Source organism: Sebastes umbrosus, chromosome 6, assembly GCF_015220745.1.
Source record: "Sebastes umbrosus isolate fSebUmb1 chromosome 6, fSebUmb1.pri, whole genome shotgun sequence".
NCBI lineage: Eukaryota > Metazoa > Chordata > Actinopteri > Perciformes > Sebastidae > Sebastes > Sebastes umbrosus.
In genome coordinates, this window is record NC_051274.1 from 28,095,861 (window position 1) to 28,108,383 (window position 12,523).

Below are 12,523 nucleotides of genomic sequence, written 5' to 3' on the forward strand. Positions count from 1 at the left end.
TTCTCTAGTTGAGACGCTGACGTTCTTAAAAATTACCAAATACAGGCTGAATTTCAGGAAATTGTTAATGTACATGACATCTACAATGCGATAGTGTGAAAAAAACATACTTTATCTAGCTATATTTACATGAAAAATAGGGATATGTAGTAAATTTACTACACTAATGAGTTTCTTATATCCACGTCTTACATTAAAATTCATTAAAAGACAAAGAGTCACTACAGAGGACTGACATAGCCTTTAATTTCATTATGCCAACTAAAAACAATCTGAAATCCAGTGGTTCTACTGAAATCTACTACAATTTTGATGTACTTTTCTGCTACTTTATACTTCTACTTCGCTACATTTCAGAGGTAAATATTTAATAAATTATGATGTATTATGTATTATTATTATTATGTGTTATGATATATGTTAAGATAAGACTTTATTGATCCCCGAGGGTGAATTCACGATCTACCCAGCTGTATATACAGAGTAATTAAAATGAGCTCCACCTTTACCAGCTGCAACATAAGAGAGATGAACACATGAATGCATCAATACCTATAATCCAATAAAACAATTTATATGTATTATTCTGAAATAGGCCATTCTGCATATTGAGTACTCTTACTTTTGGTACTTTAAGTATATTTTGATGCTGATATTTTTGTACTTTTACTTTACTTGTGACAGAGTATTTCTACACTGTAGTATTGCTACTTTTATTTCTTCCACCACTGCTGAAATATCACTCTGAGCACAGGTTTCTCTATTCCATGTTTTTTATCAGTGTTAATGTGGAGACACAGGGCGTGTTGGTTTAGATGAACTGTGTTAATTTCATTTTAGAATTCAAAATAAGGCAAGATGCAGGTTACACCTACACAGGTCATTTTCTTCTTAGTTTTCTTTTAGAGTTTCTTTGGTTGTTAATGTGACCTGTTTGTGATATAAAGAACAGATTATAAAAGGATAAGTGAATTACTTCAGACCATTTCAATCAAACAGATGGAGTTATGTGTGCTCTTTCTTCTGCACCTCAGTGTCTTCGTTCCGCTACAATGGCCTTTCTGTGGTGTATTTCCTGTTTTTGCTCACCTTGCCGCTGCTGCCGAACCCCAGCCTCGCCACCATGAAAGGTGAGGTTATGTTCTTTCCCAACTTTCAGTCATTTGTGTCTGCAATTTAAGATGATCACATTAAAATAAGACCATTCTTCCATGTTACAAATAATTCTCATTGAAACAGAGGCCTATGGCAATCTCCTCTATTATTACAGGGATAGTAGAATTTTTTGAAGTTGGGTTGTACTTATCCATAGTCAGTGTATTACCTACAGTAGATGACGGACAGCTCGCCCCCAGTTTGGAGAAACAGACAGGAGTTGTTGTGGATGGGACCGGCAGCAAAACGTATTTAACCCCCCCAAAAAAAAAAATCAATATCAGTTTAAGTTTACGCTATATGTACAATATTTTCATGGCATTACCTTGCTGTCAGACAGCCCTTTCTGAACTGAAGCCATTACATCCATCTATGCTCTCTTCAAAGTCACCAAACTCCTTTGACAAAAACAGTAATGCTGCCTCAATTGGTTAATTAATTTGTGATATTGTATGGATTTGGGAAATCCAAACTAACCTTTTAAAACACGAAAGTCACACACACTCAAACTAACTAACCGATCGAGGCCGCGGACGACCATCAACTTCTGTGTTCCGCGAGGTAAAATGACTGTTTATGTCAAAGGCGTCTTGTGGCTTTGAAGAGAGCGTATAACAAGTTCCCCGTTGGAAAGGTCTGATAGCAAGGTAAAACTGTCAAAATATTCAAAATATAGCGTACACTTAAACTGATATTCATTCTTTTAGGTGGGCCTTTTTTTTTGTGGCTAAAATACGTTTTGCTGCCGGCCCCGTCCACAGCAGTACATTGCTTTTCTTCTGTGCGGTAACTCCTGTCTGCTTCTCCAAACTGGGGGCAAGCTGTCCGTCATCTTCTGTAGGTAATACACTAACTATGGATAAGAACCTCATTCAACCACACTTCAAAACATCCAAACTATCCCTTTATGTAGGTATAGAGAAAAAGCTTTAATCTGATTAAGTATATAACAATATGTGTAGTACACATTTCCTGTGATATTCTATATTAAACACACGGTTGTGTATATTTCGTAAAGCATTGTCTGTCCTGCATATGCAAGATGCTGATCTGAGTCCATAAAAAAACATCTCAAACTTCATTTTAATTTTGTAATTTAGCGGAACTGTAAACTCTTGAATCATGAAAATGAACTTGTAATTGTTCTGTCAAAGTTTGATGGAGAAAAACAAAGAGGGATAGGAGCGGAGATAAAACAGGATAGATTATATTGAGTAAGTGTGTGTGTGCTTTCTCTATATTGATCACTGCACTGATGAATTAAAGTATCTGCACCCCTCCCTCAAAGTACTTTGTAAAGGGGATGCGGTTGGAACGGTCAAATCAATTATACATAGCCTGGTAATTACAGTGAGGAATTAAAAGACGTGATGTCAGCGTTTTGACAGCATTTTTTCTTTCTTTCAATTTCCACCCCGCCATCTAAAAACTGTTTGCCTTTCAGCTTATCTTTGAAAGCTTCATAGATCCCACAGTTATCTTCATCTCCCTAATATGATCTCGCTCTCCTTGGGCTAAGTGGACAAGTGTGTGTACATCCTGTGTGCATTTGTTTCATGGGATTTTGTGCATCCACCGATACTTGGAAATGTGTGTGTGTGTGTGTGTGTCTCCCTTATTGGGAAGCAGAGAGAGGTTTAAGTGAAACGAAGCTTTTAGTAAAAATCCTGGACATCAACAGCACATTTGCAGGCTCAGCTAATGTTGAGCCACATCAGCTATTAATGCTTTTGTATCTCCAACCTTTTGATTACAAGCGTCAAACTCTAGACTGAGATTATGGACTGGTACATTTGTTTTAAAACAAATAAATTCATTGTAAAGCTACCAATTTCCAGCATTTAATTCTTATATTTAACGTAATTAAACTAGCACTGTAAAATTTATTTTTAACATGTCAACGCAAATTAGTTTTAACGCTGCAAATTTCTTTAACGCATTAACGCAACTTGCGATTTTTAGGTTGTAGCAGGCTCAGTTTCTCACCATGTCATACTAGCTTGTTGTGAAGGAGACTAAATAACGCTCCAAACTTGTGCTAAATTTTAATGAGGAAAAACTGGCATGGCCATTTTCAAAGGGGCCCCTTGACCTCTGGCCTCAAGATATGTAAATGAAAATGGGTTCTATGGGTACCAACGAGTCTCCCCTTTACAGACATGCCCACTTTATGATAATCACATGCAGTTTGGAGCAAGTAAATCCATGACTAGGTTTGTGTGTAAAGTCCTTCCTTGCGTTTACAGCTGACTGTGAATGTTCTTTTGACTTATATTCATCATGAACTAACTCTAGCTTAGTACATTGTCGAGATATATATTTTGCTCTAAATTGATCACAGACATGACTTTGAAATTTCTCTTGTTCATGTTCACTTCCTGGTTTCTCTCATTTGCTGCTCTTTTCAGGTAAAACGGGTCAGTTCTTGCGGATGATCATCTACACTAGTTTCACCCTCCTGACCCTGCAGTGCTTCATGCAGATCCCCTTCGCCTACATCCCTCCGCATGGTAAAAACAAACTTGTGGAGCACTAACAGTGTTTTTGTAAAATAAAATTTCACCAGTTCAGTGAGTAGACATATTGGTTGAATTGACTGTGAAAAAGAACAAAGGGATATATGTAATCTGTAACAAATTCCTTTTGTCAAGTAAAAATATAAAACTTTCAGGAACTAAGAAAAACAGCTTTGTTTCCAGCTTGATGACAATGTTTTTTGGGTTGTTTTTTTTTTACAGTTAGCGGCCACTGGGAAGATGTCCTCTACCATTTGGGCATTATAAGGTATGGGAGCACACTTAACATTTCATATTTATAGGAACACAACAGTGCTTATGCAGTTTTTTTTATATATATATATATATATATATATATATATCTTTTAAATGACGTCTCTACTTTACATTACCTCTAACTAGGCCTGGGAATCACCAGAGGACCCACGATATGTTATCAAGATACTTAAGTCACGATATGTTTTTATTGCGATTTTAAACAATTTGCTGAGTACTGCAATAAAATATATTTCGATATATTGCAAATTATGCAGTTTGTCAACATCTGTTTTATCAAGTAGTTTTCACTCTGTTCATGTCAGAGTTTTCATTCACACATCTTGAGGTCGGAGGTCAAGGGACTCCTTCGAAAATGGCCATGCCAATTTTTCCTCGCCAAAATTTAGCTTAACTTTGGAGCGTTATTTAGCATTCTTTACGACGTGCTTTGGCCAATCGTTTTTTTAGGTTTTTAGTTTCGTATGATACCAGTATTTTCACTCTGGCTTTAAGACTGAGTCCACTACAACCTCTGAAAGACAGAATAGCGCCCAGGCCCGCTTTGCGGCGATCTATTTTGCGTAGATCGATACTACGCAAAATATTGTAATACTATGCTGTATCGATTTTTCCCTCACCCTACTTCTAACCATTTTAGATTAATTTTCTTTCTTTCAGACAGCCTTCTAGTTCAGTTGTTTTCAGTGCGGTATGAAAATCAACGTATTGAGGCTGGAAAATTACGTGAAATACATCACAAGTAACATGTTTTATTTTTGTTGTAATGGTAAAGCAGTACAATAATGTAATGCTGACAAATTGAAGCTATCAAGAAAGTCTCAGCAGTTAGATTTTCACACCTTTATGAATGGAGATCAGTGGAGATCAAACCTATGATAATGCTTGTGTGTTTACAGATTCAGCTCGGTTGATGCTGGTAACATTGTGCGTCTCCTGGCCCCAGATGTGGGCCTCCTCTTCTTCTCCCTCTTCATACTGAGGCTGTGCAAAAAACTACTGCGTCCTTTACCGCAAGTCAGTCTACATGAGAACGGAATACCTCCGTCTGACCATGAGGTAATCGCAAGCACTTATCATCGACTGTTATAACTTTACATTACGTTAAGAAAGCACATTGATATCAATCTGATTGTTTCTTGCAGGAAGCGGAAACCTCTGAATCAGAGTCGGAGGGAGGAAGTGAAACAGAGGGCTCGTCTTTTGACAGCTCAGATGAGACTACAGTCCGCGTTCGGTCGGAACCGCCCCAGTTTGTCCAGAAGCTGATAGTGTTTGCAGCCGGACTGAGGCTGCTGCTGTCAGCCATCATGAACACGGCAGGGAAAGTGGTAGTGACGTTACTGCTGGGGCTGGCAGGTACGATACAGCATCTTGTGTGAGCATGCACGTGTTTGTAGTTTTGAAATGTTGAGATGTTTTGTCTATTTCACTTTTTTTGTGTATGTGTGTGTGTACAGGTATCACGCTGCCATCGCTCACCTCAAGTTTGTATTTTGGGGTGTTTCTCGGGCTGGTGTGGTGGTGGGTGTTTGGCCGCTCCATCAGCCTGCTCATCTTCAGCTCCCTGTGTGTGATGATGGCCATCTTCAGCGGAGGACACCTGCTGGCTCTGTACCTCTACCAGCTGCCTCTGTCCCAGCAACTCGTGCCACCAGAAGACGTCTACGCCAGGTACAGAAGTCATTAAAAAATAGGATTAGACTGATCTGATGTTTTTATTAAATATTTGGGATGTAAATCACAAGTTTCATCACGATACAATATCATATAGATTTTTTGGACAATGATAGAATATTTGCTGATATCACAAAGTCTGCCACGATACGATCTCGATTCGATTAAATTCAGGGGCCTGCGATCAATATGAGACAATATCATATGCCGATTTAACAAAACAATATAAATTACATTTATATCAACTCACAAAAAGCAACTAAAATATGATTTGACAATTGTATTACTGGGCTCTGTAGGTAGGAGGTGCGCTAGGACGGAAATGGTGACACGGACGTGCCATGGGAATTTCAAAATACACGTATCATAAAGATGATATGTATCGACGTTTTCACTTTGCATCGATGATATTGGATTGTTGAACATTGAACCGATATATCGATCCAGATCGATGTGTCGTTACACCCTTATCAAATAAAAGGTATCCGCAATTTCATGTTTATTTCAGTCTTATGCCACCTCTACACAAACAAAAGGTGTGGCAAGGTGCATCAGAATCAGAATCAAATGTGGAATTATTACCATTTAAACTCACTTTGCATCATTCATTTTGGCTTTTTAATGTTACATTTATGTTATATAGTTGGGTGTGGACATGAAAAAAGGCGCAAATTTTTGCCCGGTAAAAAAGATTTAGAGCTTTGTCTTATGTCTTTATTGAAATTGTCCTTCTCCGCTGCATTCTCCTTAAAGTTTGACTATACGCAATCTCACATTTATTCTTATTCCTCTCTCCACTCTAACTCCCACCATCTCTGCTCTCACTCTTCATTTCCATTTCAATCCTACACTCCTTCCCCTCTACCTGTCCCAGGTTGTTTGGTATGACAGGAGTGGTCAGAACCAACAGTTCAGACCCGCACAATCTCGGTCTGCACCCACACATCAGCTGGCCTGACTTCGTCAACCCTCTGGTTCTGCTGCTGCTCTACTACACACTGGTGGCTCTGCTGCACAAATGGGTCAACATCACGGAGGAGGTTTGTGTGTTGAATTACAGTATGTTCTGTTAGATATTGTATGTGTGTGACGGAAAATATATATAGAGTTACCCATACATGGGCTAGTCACTACTCTACTACTGCAACTGTGACTTGTGCAAACATCACTGCTCCTAGTAGCACTACATATTTAAATTTATATTCAAACTTTTTTTCCCCTTTTTTTTAATGTCAAAACGCTCATTTCTTTCCAGGGGGAGGGAGGCTAATTTGAGCTGTAGCCGAAGCAGCAGCTACTCTTCCTGTACACAATATTCTATACATGCCAGTACATAATCACGCAATACAACACAACACAACACAGGGCCTAGCTCTAGTTTGTAAAAACCTAAATAAAGTACTTCTACGGAGATATACAATTAAAGATGTCTCAATATCGGCAGTAGTAATTGAGCAGACAATGGCCTATTATACATCAATGTAGCATATGTTATATAAGATCTAATGCTAATGCTGGATGGTTGGCAATGCTAAATACTACTACTGGACATTTTACTAGAATTACTTCCAGTGCTTAACATGTAGGTGCATAAACATCACACAGTATTCAGACGATATTCACTTACGAGAGCGGTTTTTAATATCCGTTGTGTTTCTCAGGATACTGTTGTTGATGATGAGGAGGAGGAGTGTGAGAGTCCAGCAGAAAGTCCGGAGGCTCCTCCAAGCTTCTCCAGGGTCATCTACATCTCAGGAGATAAGCAGGAGGTGACCTACAAACATGGATATGTTTCTCCTTAATTTTATTGTTTGGTCACAGGAATATTATCTATGTATTCTGTCAGTTATCACTTATCACCACTGGCCTACACAAGTCAGCATTTCAAAATTGACAATATTTCATAACCAACCTAAGACTCTATTTTCAGCTTTTGAGCAGCACAGATGATGAAACCTATCTACCTGACGAGGTAAGTCATTTTATTGATAATATTTTTTGGAGATGAATCATGTTTTTACAGATAATCAGGTGAGACGTGAATACTGGTCTAAATTTACAGTATGGTGCACTCTCTTTCCTCAGCCAATGATTTTGATGGCGGGGAGTTCCTGGAAAGATGTCAGTATAAATGATCTTGACTCTCTGTTAGGAGGGGCAGGGTACTCAAACTGTTACGCTCCACCACAGTATGAAGGCAAAGACTCCCCATCACATGGTAATCATCACAATTGTGTGTGTACAGTAGTTGTCCTAAAACCTCAGCAACATACATTAGTCTGTTTACTAAACTCTGTCATCCATAACTTCTTCCCTCCCTTGTGCTAGAGACAGAAGGCGAGGGAGAAATACGTGAAAAGTCTGAAGAGGACCTGAAGACTCTAACAGAGACCTCGCCTCCCCCCTCAGGCCCGAGTGGCATGGTCATCTTTGGACGGCTGGTGCAAAAACACAGCTACGTCAGCGCCCTTATCATCATGATGGTAAACTATACTAACATTGATTTCGGTTTGTGTGACGAGTCTTTTAGCAAACATAACTAGTGCCATCATGGAGGTCGTCAGGAGAGAACAAATATCTAAAAAGGTGTACCAAGTGTTCTGGTGTAGGTGTAGCGTAGGTCAGCTCAGTAATCTAGATAAGATAATATAAGGTAAATTCATATTAGGGCTTTCAAAGTTAATGTGATAATAACGCGTTAACACAAATTTGTTTTAAAGCTACTAATTTCTTTAACACATTAACGCAATCGATCTTTCGGAGGTTACGATACGATACATATCATGATACAGGGGTTACCATTATAATACAATATATTGCGGTACTGTAAGTAAGGCGATGTATTACGGTACTGTAAGTAAGGCGATATATTGCGTACTGTAAGTAAGGCGATGTATTGCGGTACTGTAAGGCGATATATTCCCGTACTATAAGTAAGGCGATATATTGCGTACTGTAAGTAAGGCGATATATTGCGTACTGTAAGTAAGGCGATGTATTGCAGTACTGTAAGTAAGGCGATATATTCCCGTACTATAAGTAAGGCGATATATTGCGTACTGTAAGTAAGGCGATATATTGCGTACTGTAAGTAAGGCGATATATTGCGGTTTTGTAAGTAAGCGATATATTGCAGTACTGTAAGTAAGGCGATATATTGCGTACTGTAAGTAAGCGATATATTGCGGTTCTGTATGTAAGCGATATATTGCAGTACTGTAAGTAAGGTGATATATTGCGTACTGTAAGTAAGCGATATATTACAGTACTGTAAGTAAGGTGATATATTGCGTACTGTAAGTAAGCGATATATTGCGGTACTGTAAGTAAGCGATATATTGCAGTACTGTAAGTAAGCGATATATTGCGGTTCTGTATGTAAGGTGATATATTGCGGTACTGTAAGTAAGCGATATATTAATCTACTGTAAGTAAGGCGATATATTGCGATTTTTTAAATCTAATTTTAGGAAAACTGTTATAGTATGAAGAACATACCGCCATGTGCATAAAACCTGAGAAAAAAATAAGTTTACTTTTTTATGCAATCAGATTAGTAGGATCTGCATTTGCATTTATCACAGAGGACGCATATCTTTGAAAAATACAATAAAGCACCGACTGAGTTAATATTTGCATGTAATCTATTACCTACCTGTCTGCCATGGTGGAAGGTGACCTGAAGTTTTTACCTGCCTCAGCCAGCATTTGCCCTGTTATCTGGCAGGTGACAGGTGCTAATTTCATTCCGTGAATCCAGATTAGCACCAATCAGCAGGCTAATTACAGCAGCTAGCTAATGCTGAGCACACTATGGTAGCATTAGCAATCATAGCTAGCTAGCTAATTAAGTGGATTTAAAACATAATGTAACTGTTATTTTTTATACTTTGTTTGCTAGTTTAGCTAACCAGCTGACATAATCTAAACAAAAAGTCAATACATTAGGTGAAAAACAGCGCAGACATCGACGTTAAAATATTATGTTTAGCAAGAACGTTGACGTTAGCTAACGTAACCATGGCGATGACGTTAGCTAACGTAACCATAGCGACGACGTTAGCTAACGTAACCTTGGCGATGACGTTAGCTAACGTAACCATAGTGATGACGTTAGCTAGCGTAACCTTGACGTTGACGTTACCAAAAAAATGGTGATTTTTTTTTTTTTAATTTTTTTTAAATTTCAAAATTACAGTATACATAAAACAAACATGAAGTAAAAAAAAACACACAATAAAAATAAATAAATTAGTAGATAATAATAGAAAAGACCACGCGAGAGTATGACAATAATTGTATGCAATATCTTTAATGTTTTAAGTGAAATTATTGTCATAAGTAACCATAGTGATGACGTTAGCTAACGTTAGCTTAATGACGTTAGCTAACGTAACCATAGTGATGACGTTAGCTAACTTAACCATAGCGATGACGTTAGCTAACGTTAGCTTTAACGTTAGTGTCTAAACTCCTTGGCTGAAAATGCAAAAATAGTGTAAAATCGGTACAAGGATAGCTGTTTTGGCTGTAACAATGTCACTATATTAAAATAAACGTGTATTTCCAGGTGTGGAGTATCACCTACAACAACTGGCTGACCTTCGCCCTGCTGGTGTGGTCCTGTATCATCTGGATGATGAGAGACCGGCGCCGCTACGCCATGATGTCCGCTCCGTTCCTGGCCGTCTACGGCTCCGTGCTGCTGGTGCTGGGCTTCCTGAGCGGGCTGCGGCTGAGCCGGGCCGAGCTGTACCCGGGTCTACCTCCCACCGTCATAGTGGACTTCGACCTGAACAGCTACCACCCTGCACCCTGCGTCCACCTGGGAGCGAAGGTGAGGTGGAGACCTTAAAGCATGAGTAGGAAAAAAGACCACTACTGTTTATTCTGCTCATCCAACTACACTTCTTTCTTTCCACAGATAGAGCTCATGTGTAGCTCCTCCATAGCACCTCAAAATGTGGTTTAACATTTTAAGTATTTCTCTATCACATTAAATAATAAGAAATTATACAAATAGTCAGTAAACAGTGGCATCTTCCCAGTTCAAGATTCAAGATTCAAGAGTTCAAGAGTTTTATTTGCCATTTGCACCTATATATATAAGTACATTGGAATTCTGAGCAGTTTACACCGAGTCAGCTTTAAGAAAAGAAAAGGTAGAAAAGGCACAAGGTAATTACAGTACAAAATAAGTAGCACATTCAACTAGACACAATAAATAAATAAATAAATAAAATATAAAACGCCCTCAGTGTAGTCAATAAATAAACTAAACTACCCTCTGCATAGGAAAGATACCCCCAGAATACAAATATACAGTATATATGCTCCATAACCATGTTAAAGAACTTGTAGCTCTCATAAAAATATTTTTTTTCTAAAATAATTAATATATTTCAGAAAATGACACAGTGGAAGGCAGCATATTGCACAGCATTTTAGTCCATTCAGTTCAGGTGTTCAGTTACTGTCATTAGATTCTGTATTTTAACTTTTATATTGTTAGATTGAGATTAGTGCATGGAAATAACATACATGTTGGACCAGTGACTAGAATAAATAGAAACACAGAATATCCCATATGGAATAAACCAGGATTGAACAACTCTGCCAATTAAACACTTTCAGATCCATTAATTCAGATTACTCCCAATCAAACAAGAGTTTTTCAACTGTTATTCAACAGTTATTTTTTGAAGCTTAGTCTTTTGGTAGACAAGTTTTATCGCACTCCAGATTGTATTATAGTTGTTATATACAGTAAATATTAATTAGGACTAACTATGTTTACTATAGCAGATTGTAAAACTGTGCATGTTTTGTACTCACGATACACTGTTTGTGTGCTGCAGGTCTTCTACTGCTTCAGCTTTTGGTTGATGTTTCGTCAGCAGCTGAAGGAGAGACAGGAGGAGCAGAGCTTAAAGGAGGAATCTCTGGATGAAGTCAAAGTCGTGCCACGTAATTTATTTTCGAAAACCTTTTTACAAAGATTACAGCTACTGCGTTAGAGAATAACATTTAGTTTGGAGTAATGTAAGACTTGTGTACATCCTGACATCCTGACATGTAGCCAGACTATATGACTGACTTCAGTTTGATGGAAAGTTAAAAATGTCTCCCTTCTCTTCTTCTCATCCTGTTTTCCTTCTGTCTATCATTTCTTTCCTCTCTGTCTTCGCCCCTCCATCTCTTCTTGGTTTCCCTCCATATCAGCGGAGGAAAGTCCGCCATCACCTCTGGTAGCGATGCTGATCTCAGGGGTGAAAGGGACGCTGGTGAAATACTGGATCCTCTTCTGTTGCTCCATGTTCTTTGTGGTCAGCTTCTCTGGAAAGGTATCTAAGAATGGGAGAAGTCTCATTCATGACATGTCTCTAATCAAACTTTCCCAAACACTTCACCTCTGACCTCTGAAGGCTATATTTGTTTAGATATATATTTTATATGTATATATATATATATATAAGTAAGTATAAGTATAAGTCAAGAAAGTATGCAGGAATAAGTCTATATACTGTATGCATGCAGTCCCAGGACTTTTTGGGTCCAGAAGTCCAAGTAATCTGGTAGATTTCCTGCATGTCAAGCAAATAAAAGTGACCCGACCATCATATTTGATTTTATTTAAAATCACCTCATCTTGACCTCTACATGTTTCACTTTCTTAGGTGGTCGTCTATAAGATCCTCTACATTGTCCTCTTCCTCTTCTGCGTTGTCCTCTTCCAGGTTAGTGATTTTAGTGATCTGGCTGGTAATAGACAGCCAACATTTAGTCTGTCTGTCTTCTAAAATGAAGTAAAGTGACTTCAGTTATCCAGCTTCTCCAGTGAAGCTGCGTCTTGTATAGTAAATACATGTATTTTACACCTCGGTGTGAAAATTGACAAT

General features: G+C 38.3%; 1 protein-coding gene and 1 long non-coding RNA gene across 8 annotated transcripts in view; one reads left to right on the plus strand and one right to left on the minus strand.

The window, feature by feature from the left end:
• On the minus strand, positions 1-10,305 carry LOC119490015. 2 transcript variants are annotated; one of them, XR_005207311.1, is made up of 4 exons: positions 10,213-10,305; positions 7,252-7,398; positions 5,430-5,612; positions 1-1,169 (listed from the first exon to the last, which is right to left on the minus strand). It is a non-coding gene; the product is annotated as an uncharacterized LOC119490015 (long non-coding RNA). The 2 variants fall into 2 exon arrangements; XR_005207310.1 differs by lacking the exon at positions 10,213-10,305 and adding an exon at positions 9,280-9,652 and having other exon boundaries at positions 3-1,169.
• si:dkey-11f4.7 (piezo-type mechanosensitive ion channel component 2) overlaps positions 6,254-12,523 on the plus strand; it is a 27,984-nt gene continuing 21,714 nt past the window's right edge. For 4 of the 6 annotated variants that reach the window (XR_005207308.1, XM_037773135.1, XM_037773138.1 and 1 more), the window contains exons 1-10: positions 6,254-6,306; positions 6,499-6,664; positions 7,286-7,393; positions 7,555-7,596; positions 7,710-7,842; positions 7,953-8,107; positions 10,195-10,461; positions 11,483-11,591; positions 11,847-11,968; positions 12,302-12,361. Coding sequence is in view for 5 of the 6 variants with exons in the window: in XM_037773135.1 (XP_037629063.1) it covers positions 6,509-6,664; positions 7,286-7,393; positions 7,555-7,596; positions 7,710-7,842; positions 7,953-8,107; positions 10,195-10,461; positions 11,483-11,591; positions 11,847-11,968; positions 12,302-12,361 (1,152 nt within the window). In the remaining variant the exon portion in view is untranslated. Of the gene's footprint in view, positions 6,307-6,425; positions 6,665-7,285; positions 7,394-7,554; positions 7,597-7,709; positions 7,858-7,952; positions 8,108-10,194; positions 10,462-11,482; positions 11,592-11,846; positions 11,969-12,301; positions 12,362-12,523 lie in introns of those variants that run through there. The other 2 variants (XM_037773137.1, XM_037773139.1) reach the window with 2 other exon arrangements.